Source organism: Poecilia formosa, unplaced genomic scaffold, assembly GCF_000485575.1.
Source record: "Poecilia formosa unplaced genomic scaffold, Poecilia_formosa-5.1.2 Scaffold288, whole genome shotgun sequence".
In the NCBI taxonomy this organism is placed as follows: domain Eukaryota; kingdom Metazoa; phylum Chordata; class Actinopteri; order Cyprinodontiformes; family Poeciliidae; genus Poecilia; species Poecilia formosa.
Window position 1 is genome coordinate 69,843 of NW_006800227.1, and position 20,403 is coordinate 90,245.

Here is a 20,403-nt window from a genome sequence, read left to right on the forward strand (position 1 = left end):
TAAGTACGTCCATGAATACTGTCCCAGATAACCCCTCCAGCCATAGTCTTTGATAAGTGATGGAGTGTTTATTAGCCGGCCCCGGTAGAGCTATGACTCGGGCCCACAGATATCATAGGGAACGGAACTGGTAGAGGAAATTGGGTTAGCCAACCTCCCAAGGCCACACAGGGGAAGTCAGTTCAGATAATTGTTTTCAGTCAGGCCGACTGTTAATTTCTGCCTTAAAGTCTCACCAGTATCTCAATGGTGACTCAAAACATCCAAATTTGCAGTCAATCCAACAGAGCTTGCAATTTCTCCAAGACATATTCCTTCCTGCCAGAGAGTCCAGCAATTGTAGCTTGCCTGCAATTCTGTACAAGGATCGCATCCGGTTTGCCATTCTGCTCACACAGAATCTGAGTCTGAGTGTGGATAGCATGGCATATTCCCTCACACAGGCTGGGCAGCCTCACAATAGCCAGAACAGCTGCTGACATTCTCCAAGTGTCATTTTACATGCAGTTATTCACTACTGAAGCAACAATATATTGCTTTGAACAAATGAAACACTAGAAAAATTACAAATACAAATACAACAAAACCATGAGAAATTATCCCATGTTCACCTGTTACATCTGTCCTGCTTCAAACATAATTTGAACAGCAGTGTTAATCTGTTTATTTAATGCAATGTAACATAAAACTTTTCCTCAGACTGAGAATTTTCTGCTTTCAGTCAGCTCCTCCAAATTAATCTTTCACAAGAAAACAAAACCTGTTGTGATTATATGCAAATGCTGAGGGACTGGAATTGAGCAATCTGCCAGGCTCATGGTTAAGCCACCAGTCAGAATGCTGCAGTATCATGCTGCTCTTTGTCATCAGACAGGTTTAAACCTTTATTCACACAGCTTTAAATCTGTGTGAATCAAAGAGTAAAACGAAGAGAACTAGCAGCACAGCAGGGGAATTCCTGTTCACAGGGGCGGGACTAAGGTGATGTCACGTTAGAAGGGGGTTGATAGGTTAACCAGCCCCACAAATTATGATAAACATTATTTTTTATCTGTAACCAAACATCAAGAAGTTAAAAATCACTACATGACACATGATCAAACAAGTTTATTCATCAGAAAAGATATTTTCAGCCAAACAATTACATGTTTAAAGCATCAGAACTGGTACAAGATCACAAGACACCTCCTGTTTATTTAGAGTTCATTCTGCATCAGTTGAGTTGAGGTGTCAACTCAACTCTGAAAATTTAGAAATAGTTCCTTTGAAATAGAAAATTCAAACTGCTCTTCAACGTGTTGACCACCAGATGGCACCAGGTAGAAGAGTAGGTTTTTTAGCATAAACCACACACATTTAAAACATGAAACAATAGTTTACATACATCATATAAACAGACATGTTTTCTAGCTATATGAAGTTAAATTAGACCAAATGTCTTTTGGCTTAGGCCAGTTAGAACAAACAAAGTTATTTCTATTTGCAAAATAGAAATAATACAAGAAAGAATCAAACATTAATTTATTATTGTCTTCAAAAATAGAATTAGGAAATTGATCAAATTGATTCATAATATGATATTTGTCCAATAAAATGACTGATGACCAAATTAATGATGACAATTATGATAATTACAGTTTCCATCAGCTCATCTGTACATAGATTTGAACAGCAACATTTATTCAGACAAAGCAATACATGAATATAAAATTATTTTACGTGAGAGCCTCCATGAGTGAACAGAAATACTGAGTCACAGCATCCAAACAAACTCCAACATCAACAATACTACAAACAAGCTGACAAAGTAGCTCCATAAACCAAGCTGATCTCTGAGCAGAAATGACAAGTTCTCAGTAAACAACAATGGAGACTAAAGAAATTGAAACTAAAATATACATTTTGACCAACTGAACCTCAGATCACTACTGACTATTTAGGTTTAATAAACTCTGCAGAGGATCCTTCAGAAAGCCCAACCCCAACATACAGAGGCTGAGTGAATCTGGTCTGGACTCTGTGGATCAGAGTCATGGTTTCAGAGACGCTGTAGAAAGACAGAATACCTGCTCTGTGGTCCAGGTACACTCCTATTCTGGAGGAAACTGGACCTGGTACTGGAGTTTCAACGCTGTCATGCCAGAATTTGTAACAACCTTTGTCAAAATATAATGACCATGATTTGTCATTGAATCCCAGTATAGCATCCATTGAACTTCCTGCTCTGCTGATGTTCTTGTATGAAACTGCTACATAAATTCCCTCTCCTCTCATCTCCACCTCCCAGTAACAACGTCCAGTCAGACTCTCTCTGCTCAAGACCTGATTATAAACAATAAATCTGTCTGGATGATCAGGATAAGACTGTTGTTTCATAAAAGTTACTTTTCTATTCCCCTCAGATAATAACAGATTTCTGTTTGCTGTGTTTAAATCCAGAGTGATTTCTTGTAAATATTTTAAGAATTCATCTTTGTTTTTTATTCCAGACAGTAGAACATCCACCTGAGTGACCTTCAGTTCCATTTTTGGCCATGAGTCTCTCAGGACGTCCAGCACAATTTCTTTCAGCTCTGTCACAGCTGCTGTCACGTCCTCAAAGTGTCTCAGAGGACGGATGTTGATGCTGGATGAGTGTGTCGACTCCCTGAGTGCTGGCAGTGAGGGGTAGTTGAGGAGAAACTGGGTGTGATCCTCTGTGTGTGAGAGCTGCTCCAGCTCAGCGTCTTTCCTCTTCAGCTCAGTGATCTCCTGCTCCAGCTTCTCCTGAACATCTTTGACTCGACTCACTTCAGTTTCCTGCTGGGATCTGATCTGCTGCTTCACCTCAGAGCTTCTTTCCTGGAGGAGACGGATCAGCTCAGTGAAGATCTTCTCACTGTCCTCCACTGCTTTATCAGCAGAGACATTGATGGCCTCCACCTCCTGTTGAAGCAGCTTCACATCTTTCTCTTGGTCCTGGATTCTCTGCTGGATTTGTTGTCGACTCTCCTGGAGCTTCTTCTGCTTCTCATCTCTTTCTGCTGCAGCTGGGACTGTTTCATGGCTTTTGTGTTCATCCATTGTGCAGAGATTACAGATACACTGCTGATCAGTACGACAGAAGATCTTCATCACCTCATCATGACGAGAGCAGATGTTGTCTTGGAGAGTCTTGGAGGGATTCATCAGCTTGTGTTTCTTAAAAGCAGGTAATTGATAATGAGTCTGAAGATGATTCTCACAGTAAGTAATTAAACAGACCAGGTAGGACTTGACAGCTTTCATCTTCCTCCCAGGACAGACATCACAGGCCACATCTTCAGGTTTCGTAACGTAGTGATCAGCTGGAGCAGCTGAGAGTTCAGCCTTCTTTAGATGCGGCACCAACCATGAAGTTTTTCCAAACATTAGATCTCGGTATAAACTCTTTTCTGCTTTGAGGGCAGCTGTAGATTCTCCTCTGATCTCCATCCCAGTGGTGTTTAATACAGTTCATACAGTAGCTGTGTCCACAGGGAATAGTCACCGGATCCTTCAGTAAATCCAAACAGATGGAATAAAATAAGTTTCCTTGGGTTAGCTAAACTCCTCTCTTCTCTGTTTCAGCTCTCAGTGATATTGACTGTGTGAGTTTCTCTTCCCTAGAAAAGAATCTGCTCTGAGCTGAGTATAAATATCAGGCTAGTAAGGGCATGTCACTGGTTCCTCCTGTTGTGACTTGTAAACTGGAAGGAGAGGGAATACTTTGAAGCACTTTGAACTGAACACTGTCTGCTCATCCTTGAATATGTTTTTAAAACTGAATATATTTTTTTCAAGGTTTTATTGGCTCTAGTGGCCTTTATTTGATAGTATATTGATAGGAAGGTGGGTAATGAGAGAAGGGGAAGACATGTGGCAAAGGTTGCCAGGCCAGGAATCGAACCTGACTTGAAATCAGACTTGAAAGTCCTGCAGATGGAGACTGCAGTTTCTAAGTTCATGGTATTCTGGTCTGATCTGCTTCCCCAGAACCAGAACCAAATATGGAGAAGCACCATTCAGCCTCTCTGCTCAACAAATCTGAAACAACCTTCCAGAAAACTGCAAAACAGCTGAGACACTGAGTTCCTTCAAATTAAGGCTAAAAACCCACCTGTTTAGAGTTGCCTTTAGTTAGAAGTAAATGGAACATTGATCAACATATTCAATGTAAAGTTACTTAAGATTTTGATGATATTTGAAAAAATATAATGTTTAATGCTCGTTTCATAATTTGGTGACTGTATGATGTTTTTATGATGTAGAACGCTTTGAACTGTTCTTTTTTTTTTTTGCTTAAATCTGATGATGTGGACATTTATAGGCAGTGCTGCTTAATACAGTGAAGAAAATAAGTATTTGAACACCCTGCGACTTTGCATGTTATTCTACTTAGAAATCATGGAGGAGTCTGAAATGTTCATCTTAGCTGCATGTTCACTGTGTGAGACAATCTAAAAAAACATCCGGACATCACAATGTATGATATTTTAATGATTTATTTGTGTGTTACTGCAGAAAAGAAGTATTAGAACACCGGTGAAAATCAATGAACTAAACTGCAAACTTCACAGTTGTTATTTGTCTGAATTCACATAATCAGCACAAGTTCAGACAAGTATACTGAAAGAACCTGAGGCAACATTACACAACATTGGCTGTAATCTGACACACCTCTCTGCTGCTGCTTCACCACTGTTTTCTGAAACTTGATAAGTGTCTTAATACAAGCTGAAAAATGTAACTCATGTTTAGCGGTTATCAGAAGTGAAACTATGTTCTAAACCAGGGGTGTCAAACTCCAGTCCTCAAGGGCCGCTGTCCTCCAGTTTTTAGATGTGCCACAGGTACAAAAGACTGGAATGAAATGGTTTAATTACCTCCTCCTGGTGTAGATCGGTTCTCGTGAGCCTTGCTAATGACCTAATTATTCTATTCAGCTGTGGTGCAGCAGAGGCACATCTAAAAGTTGCAGGACAGAGGCCCTTGAGGACTGGAGTTTGACACCTGTGTTCTAAACTGTTTCACAGTTGGGCATGAGTCCAGGTGTTTTTGTCAGTACGTCAGAACTCTGAGACAACTTTCCTGTTAGTAACGGCTGTTGCATGTCTGAACATGTTGCTGCGGTGAATATCTATGGCTCCTCCTATTCTCAGATATGAACCTTTGAAGGGAATAAATTAGTTCTTTAGATCATGTAAGTAGAGATAAAAACTCACTTTTTCCTTCCCATTATTTTTTAAATACAAGAGTTTATGTCTGAATTAATACAACTGGATGAATTGTTATCTGGATGGCTTGTTTTCATAAAGCTAAATATTCACACAGCTGCTTAAAATAAATATAAAGATTTCCAAATAAAGTTTGGAAAGTGCAAACTTCCACTTGTTAGTTATTTGAAGTCACATAATCAACACAACTTCAGACAAGAATGTTGAAAGCACCCGAGACAACTAGATAGCAGAAACTGTTGGTTGTAATCTAGCTCACCTCTCTGCTGCTTCACCAGTGTTTTCTGAAAATGGTAAAAAAAAAAAAAAAAAGTGTTTTTATGCAAGTTGGAAAATGTAACTCATGGGAATATTTTAAAAACTTCATTCAGTCTCCCTTTTAAATAACAATCATGTTACTTGCAGTTTCCATCAGCTCATCTGTACATGGATTTGAACAACAACATTTGGGCTGACAAAGTAGTAAATCTAAATGAAATCAGTTTAGGTGAATAAAAGTCCTCTTGAGCAGTGATAGCCTCTGTGGCTGAACAGAAACAGAAAGGGGCAGCACCCAAACAAACTCAAGCCTCAACAAAACAAACAAGATGACAAAAAAGCTCCATGGAGACACCATGGATGTATTTACATATATTTCAACATATAAATAGATACTAAAATGTGACGAAATTAAAGGCTGGAATCTTCAAAATGTGTTCTGGGGATGCAGAGCAGACCAGAACCAGAAGATCTGAGGGGTTGGTACAGCAACAACAGATCTTTAATGTATTGTGGTGCTAAACCATTCAGTGATTTATAAACTAAAAACAGTATTTTAAAGTCTATCCTCTGAGCTACAGGGAGCCAGTGTAGGGACTTTAAAACTGGTGTTATGTCTCTATCTTCCTGGTTTTAGTGAGAACAGCAGCAGCAGCTTCTGGATCAGCTGCAGCTGTTTGATTTATTAGTCAGACCTGTGAAGACGCTGTTGCAGTAATCAATACGGCTAAAGATAAAAGCATGGATGAGTTTCTCTAGATCGTGCTGAGACATCAGTCCTCTAATCCTGGAGATGTTCTTCAGGTGATAGAAGGCCGACTTTGTGACTGTCTTTATGTGGCTCTGAATGTTCAGGTCAGAGGTCATCACTACTCCCAGGTTTCGGGCTGATCGCTGGTTTTCAGTTGTAATAACTGAAGCTGAGCATTGATTCTAGTTCGCTCCTCTTTAGGTCCAAAGATAATAACTTCAGTTTTGTCTCTGTTCAGCTGGAGAAAGTTTTGGCTCATCCACACATTGATCTGTTCTAAGCATCTGTTCAGTGATTGGATAGGGTCAAAGGTCACCTGGTGACATCGTGATGTAGAGCTGTGTATCATCTGCGTAGCTATGGTAGCTAATCCTATTTCCTGCTATAACCTTAGCCAGCGGGAGCATATAAATATTGAAAAGAAGGGGTCCTAGGATTGAACCTTGGGGTACCCCACATGTGACCTTTGACCTCTCTGATGAGAAGTTTCTGATTGAAACAAAGAAATCCCTGTTCTTTATGTAAGATTCAAACCAGTGGAGCACTGGACCAGAGAGTCCGACCCAACTCTCCAGTCGATTCAGTAAGATGTCGTGGTCAACACTGAGGTCCAACAGAACCAGCACTGTGGTTCTCCCACAGTCTGTATTTATATGGATGTCATTGAACACTTTGACTAGGCCGTCTCCGTGCTGTGGTGAGCACGAAAACCAGACTGGAAGGAGTCAAACTGATTCATTATTGTTAGGAAGTTATTTAATTGTTTAAAAACTGCTTTTTCAATAACTTTGCTGATGAATAGGAGGTCAGAGGTCAGAGGTCGGCCTGTAATTCTGCAGCAGTGATTTGTCTAGATTGTTCTTTTTTATAAGTGGTTTAACCCTTTGAAGACGAGGTCTAAATGGCCATCCCGGCGCGCAGTCTCTCTTCTCAGTGCGTCAGCGCTCGCTATGAAGCCATGTAGCGATAGCTAGCAAAACTACTACTAACCCTGCACACACCACGAACTCTAACAACACACTTATAGTCTAAAAAACCTAGTAAAATCCACAGCATGGCTGCGCCCTAGTCTCTCTCCATATCCAAGTCCTCCCCCCCGCCCCCCCCCCGTCACTCTCTGCGTGTCTCCGTTCTACCTAGCAACAGACCGTCAACATATTTTCATTGGTTGTTTCGAAATGTGGTACATTTAGACCCCACAAAATAAGGCGGAAATTATCAATCTTATTTCTGGCTTTATTTTGAAGTAAATAACCACAAAACCAATATAAAAACACCACATTTATAAAGTTTGAAGTCCATGCTGTCCAACAGAGTCGAAATGAAAACTCGGTATGCATCCATGTTATTACGAAGCCTTATAAATGCGTCACATGCTTGTACGCCGCACGGCGGGCAGCAACTACATAGGGCTAATAACTGCTGTTTTCAAAGTCTGGGGGAAAACACCTGAAGACAGTGATGAGTTACTATTTGGATCAGATCATTAGCAACAACAGGCAGGACTTTCTTAAAGAAATGTGTGTGTAGGACATCCAGACAGCAGGAACTGGAGCTTAATTGACTTATAATTTCCTCTAGGGTTTTATAATTAAGTAGTTGAAACTTGGTCATTTTTCCTGCATTTGTTTTGTTTGGGCACAGCGTTGGTACTGTCTTTGGAGTGGATGTGCAGATTAATCCTCTGATCTTTTGAATTTTCTCTGAAAAGAAACTGGAAAACTTGTTGCAGGTGGGATTAGATTGAAGTTCATGTGGTAACGTCATAGGAGGGTTTGTGAGCCTGTCAACAGTAGCAAATAGAGCTCGAGCGTTGTTAATGTTTTTGTTTATGACATCTGCAAAGAAAGCCTCTCTTGCATGTTTTAGTGTTGTGTGATAGTTACCTAGTCTTTCTTTGTAGATGTCATAATACACGTGCAGTGATACTTCATGACACAGTCATAAACACTCATGAAGACTCAAATGTTCATGACAGATGTTATGTCCTGTTTATGACAGTATCATGTCAGTATTATGCACACCCCTTCAAATAAAGTGTTAGAAAAAAACTGTTGATTTTATTGAGGCATGATCTCTTATTTGTGATGTCTCCAGCGTCCCACTAGTTTGTTTGAGTAGAATGGATGTCAAACAGCAGAAACATCAGTTTTCTTTCTTCTTCTTCTTCTTTTTATATAAAAAAGAATTTTAATCTTTTGGTAGGTCTTGGTTTTTGTATTTAATCTGACTTTGTCATTCATTTTATATGAAACCATTTCAAATATATTTAGTTAGGTTCAGCTAAGTTGTCCAAATCTTTTTCTATATATGTCTATTTTCTACGCATCTCATTTCTGTCCCTTTATCCATTCTTGGTTGTTTTCTTACCTTCAGGTTTCTTGGCTGGTTGGTTTTAGGTTGAGTTTTGCTGCCACCAAGTGGCCAAATTGAATTTATTTGATTTATTTGAAGGTGGTCAAAGATATGTGTTGCTGAAATGATTAAATGCAGCCCTATGGATGGCCTTCAATAAGATATTGTTTCCCGTTTGTGAAGTGTGTGTGTAAATCTGAACCACGTTAATATGGCAAGAAGATAAACTTTAATAATATTTAAATATAATTCATTGACATCTACAATAATACACCGTATACAGTATGGTTTCAATGCTACTTAGTACACTACATCATTCAACCTTTCTGACAGCTGAAAATTAAAACTGGTCATAAACTGTAAATGTTTTTTATTTTAACTTTGTTAAGGTTTACATTTCCTTGTGTAATTCTTTTCTTCTTATCAGTTTAAACTGATGAGTTTGAAACTGATGTACGCAGGTCACTGCTGTAGCTCAGCACATTGGCTACAAACTGTAACCTACATACTGTGGAGGTCGCCCCTGTTCTCATAGGACCTTAGATCTAGTCAAAGTAAAATCTTATCTCTTCCAGAGGAGGATTTGTTTTTATACATAACATTGTCGCCTGCTTGCTGATTTTTTTCTGTTTTGCTGCATGTGTGCAGGGACGGCCCAAAGATAGTTTATTTTTCCAAGTGATGTTTGTTTGCTGGTTAATGTTTTCACATTGTGTTTCTGTGTGAATGAGGTCCATATTGGCTGTTGATTGTATTTACATGTGTATGAATTACAAATATGTTTCCACAATAAATGACTAAACTCTTCAGAGTCTAATTCCAAACAATTCTTCTGACAGGAAATGAACTGCCTAAAAGGCTTAAAATTCATTGCTTGATTCAGGGTATTGTCTGTTTATACAATCGATTTCCACAATTCTGGTCTTCGAGTGAGAAATTATTGCAAATAAGCCATTGGGCTGTTGGGGAAGTTTCCCCAACAGCCCAATGGCTTATTTGCAATAATTTCTTATTTGCAATATATTTTGTTGACTACACAGACTATATCATGTCTGTGAGGATTTGGGTTTTCACTGTGTGTTTATTTTGGCTTCAGTTTCTTGTGAGTTTCTGTGTTGTCCTGTCAGCCCGATTGTTCCCAGGTGTGTCTCGTTTCCTTGATTACGCCGTGTGTATTTAACTCCACCTGTTGTCCTTGTCTTTTGTCGGGTCCTTGTCAAAGTAAGTTGCATCGTTGTTTGTATGTATGACTCGTCACAGTAGAACTGTCATGTCCTGTGTCGGCTTCAGCTCTTGTGTGCAGTCCCTTTATTTTTGATCAGTTGCTATCAGTAGTGATGGGCAAATGAAGCCTCATGAAGCAATGAACCTTTCCAACCCTTTGCTTTGCAAAAAGGTTCATTACGTGATGCTTCATTCATCACTCACTAGTGACATCTGCTGGTGAAACTGTAACAGCCTTGTCACTCAGTTTGATCATACTTCCAAAAACTACTAAATGCAATATTGTCACAAAGTTTTGATCAAACTCATGTTTAGTAACAGAAGAATCAATGAACCCATTCATGTTTTAATTATTAAAATGATTTGTAGCCAATCTAATCCTGGTATATGTTCAACATCAGTGGTTGTGTTGGGGTTTCTTTTATGTCAGACGGATTTGACAAAGACATTTGATATTTTGGTGTCTTGGGAGTGCTGTGCCTGTTGGGGCGTTCACTTTTTCTTGGATTTCTAATTGGCTCTCATCCCTTTTATTTGGCTACATGTTGAATTTTAGTTCTGCAACACCATTAAATCTGTTTGTGATGTGAAAGACTTATCTATCTTTGCTAATTAGACTACAAATAATAGCGGAACTTTGAAGAATGTGAGAAATTGGGAAGTGGAGGGTCAATTATTATCTAAGAAAAATTTTATTGTGAGGATAATCTCAAAGTATTCCCAGATGTCAGATTTTCCTCTTGCTGGCTCCATTTCTAAAGTCAAAATGATTGGAGACAGCTTTTTATTTCTCTTTCTCACTGATTACATTTTATGTTTTAATGATGTTTTTTAAATCTTTGTTTTTATTTTAATTATGTAAAGCACTTTGAAATGCCTTGCTGCTGAAATGTGCTATACAAATAAAATTTGATTGATTTCAGACAAGTTTATTTGTGTAGCATATTTCAGCAACAATGCAGTTCAGAAATTTACATCATAAAATCACAAAAATATATATATATATATACATATATATATATATATATATATATATTATATACAACGTAATCTACAATTGAGAAAACCAGTAACAAACATTACATTTTGATGAGTGCCATCATCAATACACATCAAATATGTCGGTCAATGTTCACTGAAGACAAATATTCTCCTCTGATGCGTGACTAAATGGACAACCCAGGAAGCTGTACGGTTCACCGCTTTTATTTTGAAATCCGACACGCAGTCACGTGACCCAGGTAATGCAGGCCTCTTTTGTTGCCAGTCACGTGGTTTTCAGCAAGATGACGCAAGCCTCGAAGCGGGGCTTCATTGGACACGCCCCCTTTTTACTCGGTACGCCACACCCTCACTTCATGACATCACCTCTAAAGACTGTGTGTAATGGCAACATCTGATTCATGTAAGTATTGTCAGTTTTTGTTTTATTTCATAATTGTGAATATTTGTACTATATCCATTCACTCGTCCTGGATAAGCTTGTAGCAACAGTCATTACCTGTCGGTAACACAATAAAACCACTGGGATAAAGTTTGTTTTGGTCTGTGACCTGCAAAGATGGCACCGAGCGACTGCACCTAAACGCCCCACAACATCTGACGCAGTGACGTTGGTTCCAAAGCTCTATTGGCCAATAGTAGACGTAGAAGCTCTCCTTCATGAAACTCTCCTCATTAACATAACAATGCAGCAGGAAAAACGGCAAGAAAAAAAGGGAGAAGCGAAAAAAGCCAAAACAAAATATGTATTTTTCTTGACAAAAACCCATGTTTAAGGGAAATAAAAAATACTCTATATACATTACTTGACAGAAACTCGTGTAAGAAAAAGGAAGAACTAAATATGTATTTCTGCTTTAATTATGTCGGTTTTGGTCCTCCATAGTAGATTACCCATGTGGTTAATAACATACACTTCTATTGCTTTCCTTCTGTTTCAGATAACAGACATCTGTACCCTTGTTATTTCCTCTTGAATAAAGTATCTAACTACATACTTGGAATTGGGCTTCTCCTTTTGACCAAGGCCTCTTCAGTTGACAATCTGAAATGTGTGCATGTTAGGGGCCACAGTGTCAGAGATTTAATACCAGGAACAGTTCCTCCTTCATTTCAGAAACATAACGCCTGCAATAGAGGTTACTCATTTTGAGAACCTACCCCAGTGTGTGCCTTATTTCAGGTACTTTCTCTATTGTCTTTTCATTCCAGGTGAAAGAACATAAGACAAATCGGGCTTTTGGAGCTGCAAAGCTCTACCTCACTATTGAGGAATTCGGCTGGCTCCAACACTGGCTCCTCATTCGAAATAAAATGGAGCCCAGTACAGATCTTTTAATGTTCACAGAACGCTTTACAAAATGTAAAAAGATGGTGACTGTTCTGCAGAAAATATGGGGGGAAATGGGCCTTCCCGGAGCCCCCACATTTACGGACTTTAGGACGTCCATTGCAACATACGTAAGTAATTATATCAATTTTACATTTACAAAACCAAACATAAAAATGAAATATTGAAAAAACCTACTCTATTTTCCAAGGTTCGAGATGTCCTGTCGCCTAAGAGCCGCAATGAACTTAGCAAAACCATGTGCCACAATATTAGCACAGTAGAAAAGTTCTACGCTCTTGATAAGACGGCGTCCCAACTGCTGACCATACGGAAACAATTTGAGCACATAACGAATCCTGAAGTGTCATCATCACACCGGGAAGAGGATGCTGAAATGTTAACATTATCAGAATCATCCAGTGAGTCTGAGGAGGAGATGGGGCCAGGGCAAAAAAAGGTTTGTTTTAATCTCTCTTTATGTAATTCAAGTTAATGTTTATGATACATCTGTGCCTGCAATTTTGAATCATTCACAAATCCTCTTTTATTCACCTCCATCATCCCCTCAGGCTGGACCTACCTCATCACCCTCCCCCCCTCAGGCTGGACCTACCTCCCCCCCTCAGGTCGGATCTACCCCATCCCGCAAGGCTTCCGGTGAATCTGGAGAGGAGACACCTAAGGAGCCAGAATCGGAGGAAGCCTCCTCTTCTTCTTCAGTGTTGAAAACGCCAAGTCGAAAAGCCAAGAAACAAAGAAGAACTATGCTACAACTTCGTAGACGTAGTCCAACACCATCATACAAGCTTTCAAGAAGGGCCCCCGGGAACACACCTGACAAGCGCAAATTGCGTGCGAGAATAAAAAAGATAGACAAAAAATAAAATGTATTGTTAAAAACCTATGCACATTAACATTGAAACCCATATGAGTTTCCGCAGTGGAACCCACGGACAAACCTGTATGGGACCCAGGTGTAATGGCCACCTTTCCCCCATGTAGGGACACCTACACATGCTTGCAGGGTTCAATGCTGGACATGAATGAGCACTTAATCTGTGGTTCAAATTTTGTTTGAAGTGTCATTCTAAATGTTAAGCGATTTTCTTTTGTTTAACTTTTAAAGAGTAATTTTAACATTTATTTTTGAATTACTCTCAATGTTCTCATTGCGAAAAGTACAACAGTTCATTTCGAAGTGTTCAAATGTTCAAAAGTATTGTTATATATATTTATAGAAAAATGTCAATATAAAAAAAAATTCAAAAATGTTTAAATAAAATTTAATGAACCTGTTAGGGTAAGTGGAGCTGTTTCTGAGTGCATCCTTAAATTTATTATGGGGGCGTCGTGGATGTGTTAAAGTAGTGCAATAAAGAAGTAATCGTTGCTCCCTCATTACATGGATGAAGTCACTGTCATAAAGGAGGTGCAACGGTTCCTCTTTTATTGTACAACCTTAACACATCCAGCACTGTTCTGGGGGGCACCATGGAGCTCATGTAGCCGGGAAAGAAGCACCACAACCCAGGAGCTGCAAAGCTCTACCTCACTATTGAGGAATTCGGCTGGCTCCAACACTGACTCCTCCTGTGTTGTGGTGCTTCTTTCCCGGCTACATGAGCTCCATGGTGCCCCCCAGAACAGTGCTGGATGTGTTAAGGTTGTACAATAAAAGAGGAACTGTTCCTCCTTTATTGCACAACCTTAATACACCCCCATCCGTATTGCAGGGCCTGTAATAAAAGAGGAGGAATCGTTGCTCCCTCATCACATGGATGAAGTCACTGTCATAAAGGAGGCGCAACAGCTCCTCTTTTATTACAGGCCTTGGGTGTCTGCAATAAAAGAGTAAGGCTGGATGCACTCTTAGGACAAGATGAAGACATCCTCTAAGATGTCCCATGTAAAATCCCCTCAAATTTCTGTGTGATGAGACGAGGGAGGCCCGATACCCTCTTGGGACAAGACGGAGACATCCTCCAAGATGTCCCATGTAAAATCCCCTCAAATGTCAGAATGCTCTTTTATTCCTTCCAAAGTTCCTCCCTTATTTCAGGATGCCCCCTGGTGTCGTTTTACAAGTATTACACCTATTCGTTGTCCTAAGAGTGCATTTAATGAAATTCCAAAGTGTTTTTGGTCAAATTTACAAACTTTGGGGTTCTGCCCTGCGGCCCGTCTAGGTGTGAAAAATCTGGAACCCACTGCACGAGGGTATCGAAGTCGAGCCCTTTCGGGGTACCCCGGTCCCGTTCTCCTGTAACCCCCCCCCTTCCCTCAGGAATTTTTCAAAGTAGGCCCGAAATCCTCCCTTATGACAAATTTTTCGACCACGCCCCTAATTAGGGAACAGAACTAAACACAGAAAAACCTCAAAAATAACTACACAGAAAACACAGATTATCACACAGAGAGCCCGAATGCATGGGACTAAAATAATTAACTATCATTTATTGCTGTCTAGGCAGATCTTTATGATAATCATGTGTATACAGATATTAAGATGATTATAAAGTAGCAAAGCCAATAAATTTAAAAGAAAGGATATTTTTACAGTTTAGTTGAATGACTGTTTATTTGGATCCCCATAGGCATTGCCATAACAATGGCTACTCTTCCTGGGGTCCACATAAAAAAAAAACCATTTCCTTTTACTGACCACCTTTGACCACCCCATGTGAGATTTTAGTAAAAGTGTAAATTACATTGCTATAATTTCAAAAATACAGCTTTTATTTTGAAGGCCACAAATGTTTTTCTTCATTAAGATCATCAGCAAGTTTAAAAACCTGAGTAAATGTGCTGAACAACTTCCAAGAAATTAGGTCTTAGCCCTATGTGTCAGTTAACGTAAAACTGATGCAAAATTAATGTTTTCACAAAGGAAAAAATTGGTGGATGTCAATAATAAAGTTAACACTGAAAAAATGTCAAAGTTTTCAGAGTAAGGGGCGTTTAGATGCTAAAAGACTTTCCTTGGTAATAAATCTTTCTCTAAAATATAGCATTTTATGCTCATTTCCACATCTGAGCATTTACTGTCAATATCACTGGCAGAGTTTTATTGCTCTCTCAAAGACAAAACCTTTCCATACTTGAGACCCTTTCAGAGTTTGTTGGTTTGGTTTGGTTTGGATCCTCCTATGTCTGGGGAAAAATGTTCTCAGTGGTGTTCAACAGATCCAGGTCCGCTCTCTGTCATGATCACCTTTGTGCTGTCTTTCACAGAACCACCTCAAATATTCAGCCTGACTTTGGAAAGATGGCCAATAGTTGCACATTTTATCCACAAGATGGCAGTGTTAAAAAGTTCATGGTGTTTTTCAAAGGTTTGACCCCAATGTATGTAGTGCAAAAATCTTTGTGGTATAAAATAATGGTTGATGTCCTAGTTGATGATGTTAGAACAATTAGTTTCATCAGCTAATCCATTTGTGGATTTGAACATTTGGCCTGAGAAGGCAATAAATGTAATTAGTTTAATCAAAATCCTCCTGAGCAGTAATAGATCCAATGGGGAAGCACCCAAACAAACTCCAACATCAACAAAACAAAAAGATGACAAAGTAGCTCCATAAAGACAGCTGATCTCTGATCAGTGAAGAAATTATAACACTGAACTCTCAGCAACAATGATGGAGACTAAAACAGACACTAAAATACACATTTTAACCACCTTGACATCAGATCACTGCTGACTATTTAGGTTTAATGAACTCAGCAGAGGCTCCATACCAGACAGGTCTAATCCCAGCATGTAGCGGCTGAGTGAATCTGGTCTGGACTCTGTGGAGGAGAGTCATGGTTTCAGAGACGCTGTAGAAAGACAGAATACCTGCTCTGTGGTCCAGGAACACTCCTATTCTGGAGGAAACTTCACCTATCACTGGAATTTCAACTCTGTTGTGATAAAATGTACAACTGGTTGTGGTGCAACATAATGACCAAGATTTGTCATTTAATCCAAATCCTTCGGATCTGTTGATATTCTTGTACGAAACTGCTACATAGACTTCTCCTCCGCCCCACTCCACCTCCCAGTAACAACGTCCAGTCAGACTCTCTCTACTCAAAACCTGAAAACAAAAACCAGTGAATCTGTCTGGATGATCAGGATAAGACTGTTGTTGTTCTATTTTGGTGACTTTCCTGTTTTTCTCAGACAACAACAGATTTCTACTTGCTGTATTTGGATCCAGATTGATGTCTTGTGAATATTTTAAGAATTCGTCTCTGGTCTTTGGTTCTGACAGTAGAACATCTACTTCAGTGACTCTCAGTGAGATGTTTGTCCATGTGTCTTTCATGAAATCCTGTATTATGTCTCTGAGCTCTGACACAGCTGCTGTCACGTCCTCAAAGTATCTCAGAGGTCGGATGTTGATGCTGGATGAATGTGTCGACTCAGTGAGTGCTGACAGTGAGGGGTAGTTGAGAAGAAACTGGTTGTGATCCTCTGTGATTGAGAGCTGCTCCAGCTCAGCGTCTTTCCTCTTCAGCTCAGTGATCTCCTGCTCCAGCTTCTCCTGAACATCTTTGACTCGACTCACTTCAGTTTCCTGCTGGGATCTGATCTGCTGCTTCACCTCAGAGCTTCTTTTCTGGAGGAGACGGATCAGCTCAGTGAAGATCTTCTCACTGTCCTCCACTGCTTTATCAGCAGAGACATTGATGGCCTCCACCTCCTGTTGAAGCAGCTTCACATCTTTCTCTCGGTTCTGGATTCTCTGATGGATTTGTTGTCGACTCCCCTGGAGCTTCTTCTGCTTCTCAGCTCTTTCTGCTGCAGCTGGGTCTGTTTCATGGCCTTTATGTTCCTCCATAGTGCAGAGATAACAGATACACTGTTGATCAGTACGACAGAAGATCTTCTTCACCTCATCATGACGAGAGCAGATGTTCTCCTGGAGGTTTTTGGAGGGATTCACCAGTTTGTGTTTCTTCAGTCCAGGAACATCATAGTGAGGTTGGAGGTGATCCTGACAATAAGAAGCTGGACAGGATAAACAGGACTTGACAGCTTTCATCTTCCTCCCAGTGCAGACATCACAGGTCACCTCTTCAGGTTCAGCAGACCAGGGATAAGCTGGAGCAGCTTTGGGTTCAGTCTTCTTCAGGTCTTCTACCAACTCTGCCAATATGAAATTCTTTTCCAGATCAGGCCTTGGGATGAACTCTTTCCTGCATTGAGGGCAGCTGTTAACTCCCTTCTGATCTTTTCCATCCCAGACATCTGTAATACAGTTCATACAGTAGCTGTGCCCACAGGGAATTGTCACTGGGTCCTTCAGTAGATCCAGACAGATGGAACAAGAAACTTTCTCCATCTGAGCCATTTTGCCTCTTAGTAACAGCAGAGTGAAATTCCCTGTTTTAAAGATTTAATTAGTTTGAACTTTGCTCTCAACATCTGATGTAAGTGGAGTTTACAATGTGTTATAGCAGGAAGAAGATAGACTCATGACTTTAATTACACTGAGCAGTTTGAAGCAGAAAGTGGATGTTTAACTGTTTTTACATCAGCAACGTCTTAAGGTTTGTAAATGGCTTTGTACTTGGATAGCACCTTATCAAGTGCAGAGGACCTTAAAGCACTTCACACTACAATCATTCACTCATTCATGCACACACTGTCACGCTGGATGGTGACAAGCTACTGCATAGCAGGCACAGCTGCCCTGTGACAGCCTGACAGAAGCGAGGCTACCATGCACTGGCGCCACCTGGTCGAACCAGCAACCCGCCGACTGTGAGTGAACTCCAACTACCATTGCCCTATCAGTTTCTCTAACTTTGACATCAATTTTCCAGTTTTAGGAAACTGAATTCTCTCCAGGCAAAAGGCAATTCTTGCCCCTAAAAAGACACTAACTGCTCCTCCAGTTAGGCCAGCAACTAAATTAAGGAACTATTCAGAGAGAAGTGTGTCCTTGCCTACATTTGCCGCAGTCCTCCTGAGCATCACCTTAAGACTGTGAGAGGGTTACTAAATAACCGTAGCAAGTGGCTTCTGATGTCTTCACATACTAAAATATATTTGGCAGCTAATGAAAAGCCTGTTTTAAGCTCCGTTTTATTTATTTCATTGCTGGACTGGGGCTTCTGAATCAAAAGCTCACTTTAATTTCTTGTTTCCTTCAGAAACAATTGAAGCCTCATGAGTTTAACACGTGGGTGTCTAGTAGCAGTCCTTTGGTGATGGCATCCTGACAGTTTTAGATGTGTCTCTGCTCCAACACAGCTAATTCAAATGGTGCAGCTACCTCCTTAGCATGTCAAACTTCTACAGAAGATTGCAAATGAACCATCATTGGATTTTGGTGTTATAAACCAAGAGATAACTAAAATATGTAGAATACCTGGACTGACTTTAGACCGCAACACGACTATTAATTGCACATGTAATCTTTTTTGCCTGAGAAAACTAGAATTTTATGAGATCAGGCCCTTAGAGATTTAACTAGTTTGAATTTTAATCTGAACTTGTGATACTTTGAGTGACGCAATAAACAGTGTTTGTTACAGTGTATTATGGCACAAAGTAAAACAACTCATATGACTTTAATTACAGTAATAAGAACAGTTTGAAATAAAGATTTAAGGTTTAACTGTTTTGACAGCAGCAACTTCCATCCAAAGGTTGGCATTTAAAATCTACATCCAGATTTAATCATCTGTTTCTCAAACTAGAACACATCCAAAGGTCTTTCTTGAAAAAGCAGCAAACTGCACAGTTCCATCAACAACTGCACATAGGAACTATTCAAACTAAGCAAACAGCAGCTCGTAAAGCCATCCCTGCAACTAAACACTTGACGTAAATCAAAGCGACATTTGAACCTGCAGCACCACTTCTGACTAAACTCAAGCACCCATTATCTTTCATTTACAAGTAAAAGACCCTGTTTACAGAGCTACAGTATCCATGTGTGCAACAACAAGTCATTACAAAAAGCAGCATCCCTTACACTCGTCCCATTGCCACAGCTAAGAAGGATGGGACTTTACATGTGAATGGATTATTTGTAAAACTATGAAGGGTATATTTCATAGTTTACAGAGTGGGTATAACCAGATGCCAGTTACAAATCCCCTTTGGGTTTTGTAATAGACCCAGCACTTTCCAAAGGTTGATGCAGCAACCGTTTGGTGATCAGCAGTACATATGTATTCTGTTGCAATTGGATGTTGTTGTGTTTCTTCCACGTTCGAGCAACATCTGCAGAGGATGAAAGTGGTACCGAGTTGGCTTAAATAGGAAGGTCTAAAATAAAAGCTGAGCATGTTACGACCCGGGGGCCACATCCAGCCTTAGTTTAAATTATACATAAAATGCAGTTACGTGGCTTTTTTTTAAAAGCAACTATTGTTTTTCTTCTATAAGGTCATCAGTGAGCTCATGTCTGCTTCCAAGAAATTGTCTTTCAGCCATTGAATATGTCATCTAATGTTACAAAAAATAAAATAAAATTTATGTACAATTAAAGTTTTTATGAAGGAGAAAAGTTGGTGGATGTGTTTGATGGCTTTGTTTTTCATAAATAACATTAAAATACAGAGAATAAAGTCAAAATTCTGTTTTGTAATGGAAGTAAAAACATTGACAAAATTGAAATAATTAGTTGAAGAAAAAGCTGTTGGGTTCTTTCTAAGCTGTGCACATCCACATAATGCTATTTGATGAAAGATAAAGACATACCTTGGTATTAAATCTTAATCTAAACTACAAATTTTCAAGCTCATTTATATATCAAAGCTTACAGCCTGTTTCACTGGTTGAGCTTTATTCCTCTCTCAAAGAGGAAACATTTCCACCCCCTCATTACCCGCCTGTTAGCTATTGAAACAGTGGAAACAATATCATTTCAGATGTAAGCTTTAGCAGTATAGCTTAATTGTATTATGTGGTAACGTGCAAGCAGAAGGGAAATTAAATTTCAGCATCATACCTGTGATCTAAAAACAGCTTCCAAAGACAATTAAAACCTGACAAAAGCCCTAGTCGCACCGGATAAGCATTATATGGGGACACAATGTAATACATAAATTACTTCCCAACGTTTACTTTTTATATTTCGCATTCACACAGGATAACCAAGCACTAGCTAGCTTTATAACTAGCTATATAAGGCTACAAACAGAAGAAAATTATTCTTACCTCACTGTGAAATGCATGATGTGGGCCACCGCTTGCATCTGATTTTGCTCGTTCTCTTCACCCTTTTCTTTTTAATGATGTACCT

General features: G+C 39.6%; 1 protein-coding gene across 1 annotated transcript; it reads right to left on the reverse strand.

The window, feature by feature from the left end:
- Nucleotides 1-1,677: 1,677 nt before the first annotated feature.
- Nucleotides 1,678-17,496, reverse strand: LOC103151678 (tripartite motif-containing protein 16-like). Its single transcript, XM_007571857.2, has 2 exons — nucleotides 16,341-17,496; nucleotides 1,678-2,423 (listed from the first exon to the last, which is right to left on the reverse strand). Exons 1-2 carry the CDS (start codon nucleotides 17,494-17,496, stop codon nucleotides 1,933-1,935), a joined length of 1,647 nt encoding a protein of 548 aa, XP_007571919.2. The 3' UTR covers nucleotides 1,678-1,932.
- Nucleotides 17,497-20,403: the final 2,907 nt, after the last annotated feature.

What these genes read in the sequence shown, in the direction of transcription:
- LOC103151678 (XM_007571857.2), bottom strand. Translation starts at nt 17,496, where the DNA reads ATGGCTCAGATGGAGAAAGTTTCTTGTTCCATCTGTCTGGATCTACTG. An exon ending in TCTGGATCCAAATACAGCAA is followed by an intron (nt 2,424 to 16,340) that starts GTAGAAATCTGT and finishes ATTTAAACACAG; the next exon opens with CAAACAGAAATCTGTTATTA.